A 19847-nucleotide genomic window follows, 5' to 3' on the forward strand; every position below is an offset into this window, starting at 1 on the left:
CTTTTAATATCGTTTCGTATGTTAATACACTGTGCTCAAGTGGACCTAATTTGGCGCCAGTGGAGCACAGTGATATAAAATAGAAAAAAAGTAACTTAATTTTAATATTTTTTGTATGTTAATACACTGTTCTCAAGTGGACCCAATTTGCCGGGGAGCACAGTGATATAAAATAGAAATAAGTCACTTAAGTTTCAATATCTTTTCGTATTTTAAAACACTGTGCTCAAGTGGACCTAATTTGGCGCCAGTGGAGCACAGTGATAAAAAATAGAAATAAAATCACTTAATTTCAATATCTTTTCGTATGTTAATAATAATACATATATAATATAATACATAGTCACCTATGGTAATTATGATAATGTTAAAATTTAATTAATATTGAATATTGTTTTTCTTTTATTGTTTTTTTTTGAAAGAGAGATATTTGGAGGATTGAAAATGTCAGGCCTAGGCAAGTGGACCTTAAATCATAAACAAAAGGGTGTATGGCATTCATTTTTGGTTTTAACAAGGTTAATGTGATATTTATGATGAAATGATGAATTACGTAATACACGTATAATTAGACTATTATCAGCTGTTCAGTCATGTACTACTTTGTGGCCTAACGGGTAGTGCTCAGCTTTGGGTGCTCTCAGCTCTAGTAGGTTGGGTTCGAACCTCTACGGATATTTTTTTTTTAATAAAAAAAATATAAATAAATAAAATAATGAATATTGTTTTTCTTTTATTTTGAAAGAGAGATATTTTGAGGATTGTAAATATATGTCAGGCCTAAACAAGTGTACCTTTTTAAAATCATAAGCAAAATTGCATGGCATTATTTTCCAATGAATAGACTGCCATAAAACCTCGAAAAGAAGCCCATGTGCTCCTTCATTTTTAGTACTCTTGGGTGGGCTCTTTTCCACATGGAATTCTTTTCGAGATTACTTTTGCAAACTAAAAGAGTGGAGCTGATAGGTTCCCGGCTGGAAAATGTTTTATTTACATGATTTCTAATGTAAAGATTAACAACATCAAAATTTAACAGTGTGGCGTGTTGACCGCGAATGACTAAAATACCATCTTCCCCATAATACACCTGCACAAACTCATTTGCATAACATGCTAAATAGAGCCAAGAATTGCACTTATACTTATAACTATACATAATCACATATGATAATTATGATAATGTTAAAATTTCAACTATCCAGATGCGACTTTAACATTTTAGGTGGGGTTTTCTACTTTAAAAATCGACTTCGTATAAGGCCTACCCGGCGGCGGAATTAGTCTAAGCTTCGAAATTGGTCTAAAAATCGGCATCTTTGCCAATGTTCCATATTTGATCTTATTTTACTCTCCATTATCTCCATACAAGAACCATCGAAGACAAACTATCTGTTTAAAACATGTTTATTCTGGGGACGGTGCGGCCATACATAGCAACTACCATCAAAGTTTATTCATAACATTTTACAATAGAATATCTTGCATGAATCGGACGTTTTCGCTACCAATGTAGCAACATTGATTAACAAAATCAAAATTTAACAGTGTGGCGTGTTGACCGCGAATGACTAACAATAGCATCTTTCCCACTGCACCTGCACAACCATTGCATAACATACGAATACGAATACGAATACGAATAGAACTTTATTGCAATCAAACGAAAGATTGAAGTTTAACAAAAGCGTTTCACTCAGAAAAATAAAATGCAATATACATAGACATAGCACGGCATACCAAACCGTTTCGTACACCTGCGATGAAAATAATAAATTCAATTTCTTTTTAAATTGAGGGCGGCAAACATAAAATTTACGAGATCGAATACAGGTTGAAAAAAAAAATTAAATAAAAAAAAAGATGTTAAATGTGCTCTCCCTGCCTCAGCACTAAGGCCCTGCCACAGCCTTTTGGGGTCGTTCCCAGCACATCACCAGATGCATTGATGTTGTCGCCTCATGATGTGTGGTGGAAAGGGGGACGTATAATCTGTGAACCCCAAACACAGTGGTCGCATACCTTTAACTCTATTCCACCGACCAGCGTGGGAATCGAACCCACGACATACGTGTTGTCAACACGACGCTCAGGCGACTGAGCTAACTGATCATTTTGGTTTTAACAAGATTAATAGGATATTTATGACGAAGTGTTGAATTACGTAATATACGTATAAATAGACTATTATCAGCTGTTCGGGCATGTACTACTTTGTGGCTTAACGGGTAATGCTCAGGTTTGGGTGCTCTCAGTTCTAGTAGATTGGGTTCGAACCTCTACGGATTTTTTTTTTTTTTTTTTTTTTTTTTTAAATAATTAATATTGTTTTTTCTTTTATTTTGAAAGAGAGATATTTTGAGGGTTGTAAATGTCAGGCCTAAACAGGTGGACCTTTTTTAAAATCAGAAACAAAGTTGCATGGCATTATTTTCCATCCATTCTTTTCGAGATTACTTTTGCAAACTAAAAGAGGGGAGCTGATAGGTTCCCGGCCGGAAAATGTTTTATTTACATGATTTGAACAATCTTCTAATGTAAAGATTAACAACATCAAAATTTAACAGTGTGGCGTTTTGACCGCGAATGACTAACATACCATCTTGCCCATAATACACCTGCACAAACTCATTTGCATAACAACGCACAGCATACCAAACTGGTTAAAATAGAGCTGCAAGGTCTCCGGAAATGACATCTATTATTTTTGTAAACATGGTATAAGACTCTTCAGTACCCCACCATGCTTGGGGCTGAGCAAAGATAATTTTGAAAAATAGAGCTGCATAGGTTCCCGCCCCAAAAAAATGGCACTTTACATGATTTTAAATTATATGAAACAAACTATTAATAAGATTCACCAGGGACAATAGAGCTTGTCATCGGAAAGTGCTCCTATAATTCATTAACATATGAAATTAAATATTAAGTCTCCAGTACTAGCCCACCATGGTTGGGGCAGAGCTAATAATGAAAATAGAGCCAAGAATTGCACTTATATTTATAACTATACATAATCACATATGATAATTATGATAATGTTAAAATTTCAACTATCCAGATGCGACTTTAACATTTTAGGTGGGGTTTTCTACTTTAAAAATCGACTTCGTATAAAGCCTACCCGGCGGCGGAATTAGTCTAAGCTTCGAAATTGGTCTAAAAATCGGCATCTTTGCCAATGTTCCATATTTGATCTTATTTTACTCTCCATTATCTCCATACAAGAACCATCGAAGACAAACTATCTGTTTAAAACATGTTTATTCTGGGGACGGTGCGGCCATACATAGCAACTACCATCAAAGTTTATTCATAACATTTTACAATAGAATATCTTGCATGAATCGGACGTTTTCGCTACCAATGTAGCAACATTGATTAACAAAATCAAAATTTAACAGTGTGGCGTGTTGACCGCGAATGACTAACAATAGCATCTTTCCCACTGCACCTGCACAACCATTGCATAACATAGCACGGCATACCAAACCGTTTCGTACACCTGCGATGAAAATAATAAATTCAATTTCTTTTTAAATTGAGGGCGGCAAACATAAAATTTACGAGATCGAATACAGGTTGAAAAAAAAAATTAAATAAAAAAAAAGATGTTAAATGTGCTCTCCCTGCCTCAGCACTAAGGCCCTGCCACAGCCTTTTGGGGTCGTTCCCAGCACATCACCAGATGCATTGATGTTGTCGCCTCATGATGTGTGGTGGAAAGGGGGACGTATAATCTGTGAACCCCAAACACAGTGGTCGCATACCTTTAACTCTATTCCACCGACCAGCGTGGGAATCGAACCCACGACATACGTGTTGTCAACACGACGCTCAGGCGACTGAGCTAACTGATCATTTTGGTTTTAACAAGATTAATAGGATATTTATGACGTAGTGTTGAATTACGTAATATACGTATAAATAGACTATTATCAGCTGTTCAGGCATGTACTACTTTGTGGCTTAACGGGTAATGCTCAGGTTTGGGTGCTCTCAGTTCTAGTAGATTGGGTTCGAACCTCCACGGATTTTTTTTTTTTTTTTTTTTTTTGAAAATAATTAATATTGTTTTTTCTTTTATTTTGAAAGAGAGATATTTTGAGGGTTGTAAATGTCAGGCCTAAACAAGTGGACCTTTTTTAAAATCAGAAACAAAGTTGCATGGCATTATTTTCCATCCATTCTTTTCGAGATTACTTTTGCAAACTAAAAGAGGGGAGCTGATAGGTTCCCGGCCGGAAAATGTTTTATTTACATGATTTGAACAATCTTCTAATGTAAAGATTAACAACATCAAAATTTAACAGTGTGGCGTGTTGACCGCGAATGACTAACATACCATCTTGCCCATAATACACCTGCACAAACTCATTTGCATAACAACGCACGGCATACCAAACTGGTTAAAATAGAGCTGCAAGGTCTCCGGAAATGACATCTATTATTTTTTTAAACATGGTATAAGACTCTTCAGTACCCCACCATGTTTGGGGCCGAGCAAAGATAATTTTGAAAAATAGAGCTGCATAGGTTCCCGCCCCCAAAAAATGGCACTTTACATGATTTTAAATTATATGAAACAAACTATTAATAAGATTCACCAGGGACAATAGAGCTTGTCATCGGAAAGTGCTCCTATAATTCATTAACATATGAAATTAAATATTAAGTCTCCAGTACTAGCCCACCATGGTTGGGGCAGAGCTAATAATGAAAATAGAGCCAAGAATTGCACTTATACTTATAACTATACATAATCACATATGATAATTATGATAATGTTAAAATTTCAACTATCCAGACGCGACTTTAAAATTTTAGGTGGGGTTTTCTACTTTAAAAATCGACTTCGTATAAGGCCTATCCGGCGGCGGAATTAGTCTAAGCTTCGAAATTGGTCTAAAAATCGGCATCTTTGCCAATGTTCCATATTTGATCTTATTTTACTCTCCATTATCTCCATACAAGAACCATCGAAGACAAACTATCTGTTTAAAACATGTTTATTCTGGGGACGGTGCGGCCATACATAGCAACTACCATCAAAGTTTATTCATAACATTTTACAATAGAATATCTTGCATGAATCGGACGTTTTCGCTACCAATGTAGCAACATTGATTAACAAAATCAAAATTTAACAGTGTGGCGTGTTGACCGCGAATGACTAACAATAGCATCTTTCCCACTGCACCTGCACAACCATTGCATAACATAGCACGGCATACCAAACCGTTTCGTACACCTGCGATGAAAATAATAAATTCAATTTCTTTTTAAATTGAGGGCGGCAAACATAAAATTTACGAGATCGAATACAGGTTGAAAAAAAAAATTAAATAAAAAAAAAGATGTTAAATGTGCTCTCCCTGCCTCAGCACTAAGGCCCTGCCACAGCCTTTTGGGGTCGTTCCCAGCACATCACCAGATGCATTGATGTTGTCGCCTCATGATGTGTGGTGGAAAGGGGGACGTATAATCTGTGAACCCCAAACACAGTGGTCGCATACCTTTAACTCTATTCCACCGACCAGCGTGGGAATCGAACCCACGACATACGTGTTGTCAACACGACGCTCAGGCGACTGAGCTAACTGATCATTTTGGTTTTAACAAGATTAATAGGATATTTATGACGAAGTGTTGAATTACGTAATATACGTATAAATAGACTATTATCAGCTGTTCAGGCATGTACTACTTTGTGGCTTAACGGGTAATGCTCAGGTTTGGGTGCTCTCAGTTCTAGTAGATTGGGTTCGAACCTCTACGAATATTTTTTTTTTTAAATAAAAAAAAAAAAAATAAAAAATAAATAAATAAATAAATAAAATAGTGAATATTGTTTTTCTTTTATTTTAAAAGAGAGATATTTTGAGGGTTGTAAATGTCAGGACCTTTTTTAAAATCAGAAACAAAGTTGCATGGCATTATTTTCCATTAAATAGACTACCACAAATCCTCGAAAAGAAGCTCATGTGCTCCTTCATTTTTGGTACTCTTGGGTGGGCTTCTTTTCCACATGAAGTTCTTTTCGAGATTACTTTTGCAAACTAAAAGAGGGGAGCTGATAGGTTCTCATCCGGAAAATGTTTTATTTACATGATTTGAACAATCTTCTAATGTAAAAATTAACAACATCAACATTTTAACTTTTTGACTTTGCTAAAGGAAACACAAAGGATATTAGGAGGACTGAGGACGATCAAAGCATATTGATCGAAACGTCGAGAAACTCAACAGTTCTTTTCAGAACTAATATACATGGTGTACCGCAAACTTTATATCAACAAAGGATTTTTTTTTCTTAAATTTATTAAAACTTAAAATTTTCTATATACCACACTGTGCTCTCCTGGCAAATTGGGTTCAATTGAGCACAGTGTATTAACATACAAAATATATTACAATTCAGTGACTGGACAAGTTACCGTAGTACTATTTCTATTTCTGAAGTAAATAAAGGCATAAATGGCGCTCCGTAGGGAAGTAGAAAATGTTCCATCGTCAGAATGACGCTCTGAATATACCTCCCAATTTCGCGGACTTTTAAAGACTGCCCTCTATAATAACTCCGATGAAACGCCAAAAATGCAATAATAATACATTTCACAATCCGTATTTTCATCATTCATTTTTAATTTAAAATATAAACATGACTTAGAATGTTTATGTGAATTATCTGACTTAATTGGATTGCTGAATATCATTTTATACAGCATCAATAAAATTATTTACAAATTAAATGTTTGGGTCAACCAATATTATCTTCTGAAGGATATGTTTTATAAATAAACATACATTTATATTATAATCAAATATAATATATTCATGAAGAATTCCTAAAAAAATTAAATTATATACCATTGAGATTCATTAAAACAAATTTATATTTTATCATTATTTTTATAAGCATAAATTACATCAAAATGTGTCTTTTTATCTCTGCCAAGTTCAGATTTCCTTTCCACATTCTGAAAGCCTGCCTGATTTAATCCATCCATATATCGCTCTGGTTTCCAAACTCCTGGAGGTAAAAATCCTCTCGCTTCAGCCGTAACTAAGCGTTCATAAACAAACGTAGTTATCATTAAACCACCAGGCTTAAGCACACGGTAAAGTTCTTTTGTTGCAGCGTTCATGTCAGGCCAAAAATAATAACAATTTGTGTGAAGAATTCTGTGCATTGAGCCATCTTGAAACGGTAGTGAAGCCACATCACCAAATTGTACCTCAGCTTTGCCTCGTTTTATCTCTTCTGACAGCCGATTGGTTGCTTCTTCAACCATTGACTGTGAAAAGTCTACACCATAAACTTTTCCACTTCCTATTCCAAAATGACAAATTAAATTAAAAAATGCACAAAATTGTTTCAGATCAGTTCAATTATTAGGATTACAGTTCGAGAGTTACCACGAAGGAACTTAACCTCTATATACACTATGAAAATAGTGCAATGTGGCCAAATATAGTATTTGACATATCATCGTGTCCATATATTGGCACATTTTTTTGTTGCATAAAGTTTGATAATGTAGACAAAGCTTTACACAATCAATACTACAAGATACCTGTTTTAATAATATCAGCAACAGCAGCCATGCCTATCCCTGGTCCAAAGCCTACTTCTAACACATGGTGATCAGCTTCAATGCTGGACGCCCCAACAGCATGCGTTATCACATCACTATTCTTCTTCTTCAAAAGTTTCTGTCACAATTGAAAAAAAAAATTGTTGCAGAATATGTCACATGATAATGCATTAAAACAATTAATACATAATACAATTTTGTATCAATTTTATAATTTATCATTATCAAAAATGTTGATGGTGGTCTGTGGCCAAATTTGACCTTGACCTTAGAAATAGCCGGTTGCAAACGGTTGAAATGAACATACCGATATGATCCATCCTGTTATTCCACTACCAGGTTTTCTTAAATTGTCTGCAATAACATCTGTCAAGCCCATGATCTAAATAAAAAAATGAAAAATATTCTAACCTTATACAGTAAGTAAATAGATGTTTTATTTGACGTTTCATAGGACAACAGATACCATTTCCGTTTCCATCTAGTAGGCCTATGTTCCAGTTCCAAAGTGTCCATCACACCCAACATCCATGAGGGTTTTATTACGCTCTAACTGCCAGTTTTGTTTTGGCCTACATGGTAGTTTAGCAGGCATACTCTGTAGTCACTGTAGTAGAATACCTACAGTACTTTTACTTTAGTCATTATGCAATGTTTATCTATCATTGTAAACTACTACAACTTACTACCCTATACAAGGCCATAAAAAATACAAATTTACGGTACTTACCACAACACTTTTCTGCAGTAAATACACACCGCCATATCGCCCTCTACCGTTTGGAGGCCAAAAGAGCAGCTGTTACTATGGAACGTCGTTAGTGCCTTTAATAGTGTATCAGAAGGTTCCAAAACACTACACGCTTTACATATGTTACTATACAAGTTCTTTAGAAAAGTTTATTTCCAATAAAACAAAATACAAAAATAATAATATTTTTCAGGTGTTCGATCTTATGCATGATTTCATAATAAAGTAAATAGCTATATAGTAATACTACTGAGTTTCAGTAAATTACTGCTGTCTTCTATTTGAAAACACAATTATGGACACTTCCCACAATTCATTAATCTTTTTTATCCTATATAATTATACTATTCCATCTTATAATAAGTATTAACACTAATTTATAATTGAGCATTAAAAAATATGTCACATCCCACATATCTTGAAATTATCACTTATCAACATATAAGTATTATATGTTGTTACAGATTATATATCTGTTTAAAACACAATAGTTATACTAAGTTTAAATAAATGTTAAAAAATAAATGATCTGTATTTACACTATCAATAAATAAATATCTGCAGTATTTGATTGAAACAGGAAATTTCACCACTAATCCACTTTGTTCATCATATAAAAAAGAAAGACACATTAGGGATAAATTGGACAACCACTGCTCCATTTTGCCACGTGGGACATGGTGTTATTAGGTTTGTCCACACAGTCTGGTAACACTTAGTTGGCAGTTTTTACCTTTGATAACCCTGCCAAGATCTCATTATAGTTATAAACTGGTTTCTTTAGCCCCTCTTAAGCATGTATTTTCTGACTTAGCTTCTTGGATAACCTGTTTTTGCATATTCTCCATACTGACTGTTGTACCCTCAATGTAATTTCTAGATCACTGCAGTAAAAGTGACTACCATATTCTTTTGTTCTATCTGTATAAATTGTAGGAATAGTGACTTGCTATTGATCCCCGGCCATCATCTGATAAATGGACACTTTGCATGTCAGCATCTGGTGACATAAGAGAAATTCTACAGCTTAGCAAATAAAATAATCAGTTTACATTGAATGCTTACTTCTTAAAGAACAGTTTATACTGTAATAGCAATGGTACTTAATTGTTATCTAAAGGCAAGCTTATGTCAACATTGAACCAGTGGCATTACCCAGGGGCCTCAGCCTCACAAAACTCAACATAAATCACCTTTCAAGCAACTGTACGAAATTGAACTGTAGATGTATGGAAAGAAGATTATATCAACATTTTTTGTGTGCCTGTCAGTTGCTCGGAGCACTAATGTCGGCACAGTTGATTTTAGTTCCATGTCAACATAAGCACACCTTAAAAGGTTGGCAAGAGGTGACCATTACCAGCTGTGCTGTACAAATGTCCACATTAATTCTTACCAAATATAAAGTCATCCAAATCTTCAAAGATTCCCTGAGATGATCTGCTAAGATTTGGAAGAGTTAATGAAGAATAAGTGGAACTCCTTCTGCTGTATGGCTGATACTGATCAACAGCAAAATTAAATGATAAAGCTACAGAAAATAAAAACATTTAATTACAATTAATTAATTACCAGTACAGGGTCCTATACAATCTGGGACACTCTCTTGAAATATAGTGAAATAAATTAATTATTATTGTTGATAACAACATGTCAAGGCTGCTTCAATGTCAATAGAATTTATGATTTGATGATTTATGAACTTTGGCAAGGTCAACAATACATTGGGGATACACTGACATCACATACTAGGCTTGTATTGTAGCACAATGTAAAGCTCCATCTACACTATCAAATTTTATTTGACAAAAAATAATAATGGACATATGGATGTCATATCACTACCATATTTGGGCATATCACTACCATATTTGGGCACATCACACTTTTTTGTCAAACTAGTTTGATAGTGTAGACTGAGCTTAAGATAAATGTATGGTTTTCTTGATTACCTGCAGGAGAGGGTACATATTTCATATAATTTGGTCGTACAGTTTTTCTTCTTGGGCCTGGCTTCCATTCACCAGCTGCCATTGGTTGAGAGTAGATCTTCTGCATAGCAATAGCCTGCCTCATAGCAAGCACTTCTGGGTCCCACGTGTGAATCACACGTCTCTGACCTCCTAATTCCTTTAAGATCTTCTTACGGAAGTAGCTGCGCCATGCTAACTGGATGGTGCAGGCGGCAACCTGTCTTTCCCAAGTGTCTTCCTCTCGGCCTAGTTTTCTTCGTTCTACTGCTTCCTCAATGGCTACAATTAAGTGTTTGTTACCCTGAACATGTCTGAAACAAGTGAGCAACAAATTTCAGTTATAATAAACTACTTTTGATCATTTATTTTATTATTAAACATTGTTTAATCATACTACTTTTTAATAAAACTCTTTTACACTAATAAATGAATCATACCTTCTCCACACTCTTTGAATTGTTTGTGCTGCAGTATTTCGTTTCCTCCAGTACATTAATCGTCTACGTTCCTTATCCACAACTGTTTTATCAACTACGCTCTCTTCTTTGGTATTTTGTTCTTGTTTCACTACATTTCTTTCATCTTTTACTGTTGAATTTACTAACACATTACTGTTGCAATTGTTCACATTAGTATTGACAAGAGGGCCACTAATAGACGAGGTGAGTGAATCAGTCTGATTGGTCGATAGGGAAGGAGAAGAGGGCGGTAGAGGTTCATCAATACTAACGGATGAGTTGCAGATATCTTGTGAATTTGTCACTTGCCCGTTTTCATTAATTGTTTGTTCATCAGTTTCCATGTACACAGAGTTTACTGATCTAGCTTTACTTAGATCATTTTCTTTATTATCAGTTAATTTTAAATTAAAACCATCATCTTTGGATAAATCTGTATTTTTCTTTGCCCCATCTTCAATTTTCTTTGACTCTTCTTCCTTTTTTCTGTAAAATGTAATAAACAATTTTAGATAAATACTTTAATGTTGCCATTTTTTGTAACAATGAATTAGTATCTGCTAAATTCATTCAAACTCAAATAAGTTACTTACTTTGCTGCATCTCTCCTTAGTTGCTCATGTTTCATTAGTAAGGATTTCTGCTGTAAAAATGTCTTTCTAACACAATATCCACGGAAGTAAGCCTGGAAAATGAGATGGAAAATGATTTTTTATCAATTGTTTAAATTCTATGTGCTCAAATATGGTAGTGATAAATATGGTATTGATATGACATCATCATGTCCATATAGGGGCACATCACTTTTGTTGTCACATTGTTGATGATGGTGTAGACAGAGCTTCATAAATTACCTGTATCTTAATAGAAGCAATATCCCTAATTCCAGTTATTGACAAAGCGTCTTGTTCAATCATGTATTGCGCAACATCATGGAAGTCATTCAGGAGGGCATGGTCCAACGGAGTAAAGCGGTCTTCGTTGAATTCCATATGGTTAGGAAAAGCACCATTTTCAATAAGTAATTTAACAGCATCTAGACTTCCTGAGCTGCAGGCCCAATGTAATGCTGTCATCCCCTGAAAACAAATGCAAACGTGCTACTTTAGATCAATTGGCTGATGCCGTTGCAGTATATTTAAAGATTTAACTGATCCTAGTCCGACAGTAAGAAGTAAATGAACTAGGGAATCTATGCTCAGACTAGAAGTTTGATATGTAAATCTAAACAACCTGGGAATATTCAACAATTTGGGATACTACTGTGCATGTATTTAAAAAAAAAATCAGCTTTTTGCACAATAAATTTGGTGTTTGATTGTTGACAAAATTAATAAAATAATGTTGGAGTACGTTTTAAAAGTTCTTATATAAATTAATGAACTATATTTGAAAACAAACCTCATGATCTTTGAGATCTGGGTCAGCTCCCTTCTCCATTAACAGTGACATACAGTTAATGAAACCACCATAGGCAGCACACTGCAGAGGAGTTCTACCAGCAAACTCAGGGAAATCTGGTGATATGTCATGTCTCATAAGTAGGTCACATATACAGGCATGTCCACCAAGTGCGGCCCTATGGTAAAGGTCAAGGGTTAATTGTCAAAATGTGAATTATTCTGAATATTAAAGCATTTCCTATAAATAAGAAAAGGAAAATATGGACAACCAAATTTGCAGATGTTTGAATTTCAGTAACAATAATGGTGTTCCTTACCAGTGTAATGGAGAATGTCCATCTAGATCAACAACCTCAACATTTGCACCACCTATAAAAAGTTAAAAAATATTATTAATTAGAATTAACATTAGCAACTCAAAAATGCCTAGAGACAAAGTGAATTAAAGAACTAGACAGAATTACATGCATATATACTGAGATTTCACCTTCATACTGTAAAGTCATATATAGAAAATTCATCATAAAAAAAACATGAAGTAGGAACAGTCTGCTCTGTACATAGGTGATAGGAAAAAGATAGCCCAGTTATTGAATTGGTATGGTTGGCAGGTATGAAGCAGTGAAGCTTTGCTTTTGCAGGAAATAATTTGTGGCATCAAAACAAACTGTCTACTTACCAAGTATGAGTGTTTTTACCACCTCTAAATGGCCAAGTTCTGCTGCTCTAAACAAAGGTGTATGTTTTAATAGATCCTCAGCATCCACCTTAGCATTATACTGCAAAATAACACCAATACTTTATATATTATTTTGTAAGCTCTTATCTATTTAACCTTTATAAAGGTCAGAAATTTAGGCTTAGATTAAATTCTAAAATAAAACAAACTCACATCTAGTAAAATCTGAATAGAACTTGCATGACCAGACATGGCAGCAGCGTGCAGGGCTGTAAATAAAATAATAATATTATTGACTTGTTAGAAAAATACTAAATTACACATTTTTAAGAATGGCGAGAGAGTGAGAGATCCAAAAATAACTGGAGACGAATAGCAGAATGTGTTGTCTAACAGTAGCTAAAGCTCTGTCTACACTATCAAACTTTATGTGACGAAAACACTTGATGTGCTCATATATGGACAAAATGACATCACATCACATCCATATTTGGGTACATCACACTTTTTTTCTCCTTACCTGTAGCACCGTTTTTATCTGTAGCATGTATAGCATTATCAGGACCACATTCCACAATGGTTTTGATGACATCATCAGCGCCTTTACCTGCAGCCCACATGATTGCTGTTCTACCCTCTAAGTCAGGGTCATCATTTGCACTGTCATGTTCAAGAAATGCTTTTACTGTTTCCTGAAAATAAAGTCATTTAGTAGTATGAAACATTCAAAATATTGTATGTCACCAAAATTTAATAGTATGAACTTTATTCTTTCAGTCTCCTTGCATGTGAGGTTTACTCATGAACTATAAGCATTTGACTCTGCTGAGTGTACATACAGTAGAATCCCTACAAAGGGGAATATTTAGGACCAAACAAAGTATCATTTTAAAAGGGGTGTCCAGAAGGAGAGGTTATAGTGTAGTAGGTCGACAGTTGGCACATGGCCAGTGGCTGTATTCCCTGAAATGCCAAGTATGTACTTTTACACATGTTATATTTTATATACTTTAGACCAACACAACTCAATCATCTTTATTATTATTATTATCAGACTTACTGCAAAGTTATTTTGAGCAGCATAATGAAGAGGCGTAGCACCATTGGCATCAGAGCTTGTAGAGGGCGCTTTATGATCTAAAAGCATTGTAACAATCTTTGTATGTCCTAAAACAGCGGCCCAATGTAGTGGTGTTCTGAACATATTATCAAGAGCTGATACGTTGCTAGATTCAACATCAATCTATAGGTTAAAATAAATATATTTTCAGCACAAGACTATACAAAATTAGCATACCTTTTCAAGTATAAAATCTTTGATTGGAGCAAGAGACTTACTACATAACCCATGTTTTGTCATATACCAACATGCATTGTTTTGATTAAAAATTACTGTACTCAAAATAAGTACTCTTAATTTCTTTTGATTTGACATGACTCTTACCAGGATTTGAACAATGGTCTCACTGCCATCAGCCACTGCCAAGTGCAAGGCAGTTCTACCTTCATAATCTTGCCAGTTTATCACACTAGCTTCTCTTTCCTATCAAGATATACATTTTAGAATTACCATTTGATACACAATAAACTAAAATTAGTATTATATTAATGCCGTGGTTATATATAAATGCAACAACACCAAGGTAGAATAGTTTTATTATCGTACAACTTACGTTAGTGACATTAAGTAAAAGAAAAATCATAAATTACCAGTAGAAGTTGGACGGAGTTAACAGCACTTTGGTCATTATCAGCTTTAGCAGCCCAGTGAAGAGGTGTCTTACCTTCAATATCTGGTATACCTATATTAGAATTCTAAAGAGAATAATATCAAAACATCATCATTAATAATTTCTTTATGATTATATTTTAACAGAGCAAAGAAGATACATAATCACACGTGTACTATAAATATAAAGTGCATTTTAAAGATATCATAAAAAATCAAAGATTTAAATTCAATAGTTCTACATACTAAGTACAGTACTTACATATTTGATGAGCATTTTAATAGCTTCTTCATTTCCATACGATGCACTCCAGTGCAATGCTGTTCTCTGAGGAGAAGAATAATAATATTTCAAATTTATATTTAAAGAGAGGTCAGTTCAATAATACTGTATATAAAAACTATGTTGAACTTGGGTATCTATTAATTTGAAACACAGTAAATCATTATTCTCACATGATGACATACTCCAGACTTTTTCACAAGGATACCAAACTCTCTGAATCTAAAGGTTTCATATGGCCAAATAGTTTTCTATTACAAAATGTGTTCTGAAACAGTTGGGCAAGCCCAGTGGTGCAATTTTGGACCAGTACATGGATTTTTATTCAGATTCTGATTGACTATAGACTTATTTCTTACATTAGCCTTGTCCTGTAAGTCCACATCTCCTGCCTCTAGAAACTTCATTAAGTAGCCTAGACATTTTGTGTTCTTGTGTTTAGTAATAAGATGTAATGCTGCCTGGCCCTCGTTATCTTGTTCTCGCCAGCTACAACCTCTTGATAACAACAACTTTAGGAACCGAAAATTACCCTGGAATATAAATATACAGAGACTGTATTAAAATATTTGCAGTTACAGTCTTATTTACACCCTAATTAATTTTTTTTGCGATGTGACTGACTATTATGATTTTACCTACAGTAATTGTGCACCTACTCTATTTACCTTATGAGCTGCCCAGTGCAGGGCAGTGCGCCCTCCATGGTCCTTGCAGTCCACCTTCGCACCATTTTTAATAAGAATCTCTGCACAGTCTGACCGGTCAGATATAACACAGAACATCAACGGTGTGCGACCAAACTGGTCACCTTGATCGATGTGTTCAGCTGACTCTGTAAACAATTTAAATTTTATTAATTTTTCACTGGTTTGAAACTATTCATTAAGTCCGTAAAAAAGCACAGACTAATGTACAGTAAAACTACAACATGTATTATACAATTACTGTGGCCATTAATAAAATAGTACTCCCACATTTGGTAATGTTATGAATAATATAGTGAGTACTCTTTACAATGAGTTGAAGGGTTAAACCATTCCTGGTGATAAAAGAGTAGTGGTACAGTACAGCAGTGCACCCACCACTCCTCTTCCATTGTTTTATTTTTATGTAATGTTAAAAGGAATAAAGACATCCTATACTTTTACATTTATATTTAATATATGAATAATACTGTACACTACTATATGTACACAGTACACACTGTTTAGTGTTATGAAATCCTGAGCTCTTTACAATTGAAAGTAAATATCACAACTAAAGGTCTAAAGACTTGAATGAAAAGAGCTAAATCCTTGAACTTGTACAAGAAATGTAACAATACACAACAACTTGATACTGAACAAGATTCAAGTATAAACTGAACAGACACAACAACTTTATTATTAATCAAAAGATACATTATGATATTATTACAGTTTAGGGAGACAAATGACTACATGTATTGTACTCAACTCCTAAACTTATGACCAGGAAAGATATTTTTAATAGGTCATATGGTCATTTTTTTTTCAACTGTAACCTTATATAATCCTGGATTCAAGAAGGGAGGGGGTTCGGGGGATTTCAAAATTATGTCCACCCTTTATTCAATAAATTCTAGGAAAAATAGTGTATAAAATTGTTTATATTATAATAATCATATAGATGCTTTCTAGATCCTCATACTGTACCTTCCTATACCTAATCATCACTATGAATTGTTCAGCAAGTCTTTTATATAATAGTATTGAATAGTGTATTGAAAGTTATAAGAGCAGAAAGCAAAACACAATTTCTATTCATCAATACTGAAAGGGAGAGATATCATTTTGTATGCCTATTGACTACAAAGTATTGTAAAGGTTTGTTTAAAGCACTAGCATATTGTGCACGATAAATTGATTTAATAGGAGAGTTTGTTACTATCAATTGTTTTGCACAATAGAAAGAAAATTGAGATTTTCAGTACAATTGGCTGAAAATTGAGCAGGTTGAATTTACAAAAAATGTGTCGCTGTAGCATCCTAAAAAAACTTTCTTTTATATAGCATTATGATTATAATTTTCTTTTGATTAAATTGGTTCAAAAACGGTGTATGTATTGATAAATCTCTTACTTAATAATTACAGTAAAAACATTTAAAATACATAATAATGATTATCTAATCTGTTTCGCAGAACATCTGAAATAAAGAGATAAGGTACAGTACGTGTCCAAGACGGTTATAAAGGTCTTGGATTGTGTTCGCCTATCTGAGAATTAAGATAACTTACCTGCTAATAACTTTTGAAGAAGTTGTTTATCTCCAAGCAACGATGAAGCATGGATTTGTGTTGTTGGGACGGCATGAATGGATGAGGATGAACCTCTGGTTTCACTGTTCTTATCAGTCACATCCTCAGTGTCATGTGATTCTTCTACTAAAGTACAATCATCAATTATTGGCTGGTCACGCCTCGACTGAAAATGAGATTTTTGTAGACTTTTCATTAATAATTAACTAAGATCTTATTCACATATTGAAAAAAACAACACAGTAAGACTATAAGAATGAGGAAGTGATAATGAAACTAACATCAAGTTCAAAACATTTTATTGGAAACATTTCAAAAGTGTCTGAAAATACATGGCCTAATGACAACCCCAGACTAGGAAAGAATCCATCCAGCATGAGTAAATTAATTTCTACAGTATTACTGTACACCATAAGCAGGAAGGTATAAAAATAATACAATAATTTAGAAGTACTGTATATCAAAAAGACTAATTACATTCTCTGAACTCCAAAATGTGTTATAAATAATCAGTAATAACATCACAGGGAGTTGTTAATTAACAACTCCAATACTTACTCTACAACAACGAAAACACCAGACAAGCATTTGTGATTGTAAGCATAGTAAACATAGTTCTACAATAAGAAAAGCAGCAGCTGACAGAAGCCGACGACACCAAATGAATACTACTACCACCAGGGATTGATGACTAATCATGCAAGATTGGTGCTCTACACAATCTAAGCCATACTTGTTTATTATGCTTCAATGAATCAGTCATTGTGCTCTAAAGCTGCTGGTTTATGTGTTCAAAAGATTAAAGGGAACAAAAGAGGAACACCAGTTGGTGTTTGGATTTTTTAATGAATACCTCTTGAATCATACAGTTTCTTTGAATATGAATTAATTATCAATTATAAACAGAATAATCTTCAGGTATTGTTCTAAATTTACTTTTATTATTCTTTTCTTTATCAAATTCATTAACATAATATTGAAATTTACTGAGAAGGAATATACCTTTAAAAAAAGTTAAATAAGAAGAAAAAAAGATAAATAAGAAAAAAACTAAGAAGATGATACAACTGTAAATAAATAATATTAAAGATGTATTGTCTCCCCAAAAACTTGAAAAATTAAGATTAATAAAATTAGACTTTGAATATGCCATTTTGTAGTTTTAACAAAGTTAATCACTTTCATAGAAAAAAACATGAAAAACTTATGACAAAATAAAATTTAACCAAAAACCCATTGGCTGGCAGCCAATTTGACTATTTTTTTGCTTTAAATTACAGTTTTTTTAAGGTAAAAGTAAAAAACTACTAGGTGACATTAAAATGGTATATTCAACAAACGAATTTAAACAAAATTATTTTTTCAGGGGGACAATACATCTTTAATAGAAGAATAATAAATAACAGAAATTACACATTATTTGCAGTGTGATGGGAGGTTAAGAACAGCAGTAGAAGAAACAAAACCCAATGATGCTCATGGGGGTCCATATGCTCAAAACCATCATTTAGGCTAGGCTGCATACTGCATGTTGTGAATACAGTACATAGTACACTACTCTGAATCAGAGCCACTGAATGTGGATGTATAATGTATTGAAATGATTGAAATATTGACTGAATGACGATGATGGTTGAATTTATAAAAAATGAAAATACCGCAAAAATACCAGACAAAAAATTAATTTCAAATGTAACTATGTTCATGCCATCCAATTTCTTATCTCTCTGATAACATAAATCGTTAAGTATTCTTTGTATAATTATTAGTAACATTTTATTTTTTAAATTTATTTTGGATTATTTAAAATTGTATGCATAGGCCTACGCCTATAACAGGTTTAGCCTCAGTGCCTCCTTCCATCCATACGAGATTAAATGTTCTGTGTAATTTGATCAAATCAAATTTAGCCTAGGCCTAATTGCACAAGTGACAAGAAGGGCCAGGCAAGGAAATAACAAATTAACATTAAACAGTAGTATGCCTATTTTAGTCAATGGAACCTAGCTAGACTAGGCCTACACCCAACCAGAGCTACAGTCTAGGACTAGCCTCCAGTACTACAGTAGGCTAGCCAGTACAGAGACACAGCAGCAGGGCAGGGCCTCACTCACATCACTCCCTCTCCCTTTTAACTAAGGCTAGGCTAGGCCTAGGCCTAGTCTCCTCGGTGTCTAGGCTAAGCCTAGCTAATTAATACGCTTGCTGGAGTCTTAAACACAGGTTTACAAAAATACGTACCTTATTCATATGTAGATGTCATGATTATAATAGTAGAAAACTAAACAGTAATACTAGAACTGTAATTTGACCGACAAATCACGAAATAGGCTCAATATTATTAATTTTTATCCGCGATGTGTATGCTGTTGTTAAGTGTAGTTCATTCATTTAAAAGGTACATTTCAAACATTTTAAAATAAAATAAATAATTCATGTAAGGCAACAAAATCAAAAATATCTATAAAATACACAAAGCATAATTCGATATATCTATTATGAATTAAGATCATATCTATTATATACAATGTTTTGTTTTTGTATCTATTTTTTTCGTTTGAATTAAACAATTTACCTACATAAAAGTGTTGACGTCCAATAAATTATGAAACGCTGAAAGAGCATGATGAATGAGGTATGGTGTACAGAAAGCGCCAACAGCAGCAATTATGACTTTTATACCATTATTAACA

At 33.8% G+C, this 19847-nt stretch overlaps 2 protein-coding genes across 3 annotated transcripts; both read right to left on the reverse strand.

Moving 5' to 3' along the window:
* Positions 1–6670: 6670 nt before the first annotated feature.
* LOC144836272 (putative methyltransferase YdaC) lies at positions 6671–8378 on the reverse strand. Its single transcript, XM_078691531.1, has 4 exons — positions 8329–8378; positions 7906–7980; positions 7578–7716; positions 6671–7333 (listed from the first exon to the last, which is right to left on the reverse strand). The coding sequence occupies exons 2-4, from the start codon at positions 7975–7977 to the stop codon at positions 6894–6896; spliced, it is 651 nt and encodes a 216-aa protein (XP_078547657.1). The 5' UTR covers positions 7978–7980; positions 8329–8378; the 3' UTR covers positions 6671–6893.
* A 94-nt stretch (positions 8379–8472) lies between these two features.
* On the reverse strand, positions 8473–19502 carry LOC144836161 (inversin-like). 2 transcript variants are annotated; one of them, XM_078691394.1, is made up of 19 exons: positions 19396–19502; positions 17134–17320; positions 15543–15709; positions 15234–15407; positions 14854–14919; positions 14573–14677; positions 14307–14405; positions 13923–14105; positions 13383–13554; positions 13076–13131; positions 12863–12962; positions 12501–12552; positions 12182–12359; positions 11635–11859; positions 11374–11465; positions 10760–11266; positions 10302–10633; positions 9746–9880; positions 8473–9349 (listed from the first exon to the last, which is right to left on the reverse strand). In XM_078691394.1, exons 1-19 carry the CDS (start codon positions 19402–19404, stop codon positions 9267–9269), a joined length of 2922 nt encoding a protein of 973 aa, XP_078547520.1. In that variant the 5' UTR covers positions 19405–19502; the 3' UTR covers positions 8473–9266. The 2 variants fall into 2 exon arrangements, with proteins under 2 accessions (XP_078547520.1, XP_078547510.1); XM_078691384.1 differs by lacking the exon at positions 19396–19502 and adding an exon at positions 17713–17923.
* Between the last annotated feature and the right edge of the window lie 345 nt (positions 19503–19847).

The sequence above is a fragment of the Antedon bifida genome, chromosome 1 (genome assembly GCF_963402885.1).
Source record: "Antedon bifida chromosome 1, ecAntBifi1.1, whole genome shotgun sequence".
Classification (NCBI taxonomy): Eukaryota; Metazoa; Echinodermata; class Crinoidea; order Comatulida; family Antedonidae; genus Antedon; species Antedon bifida.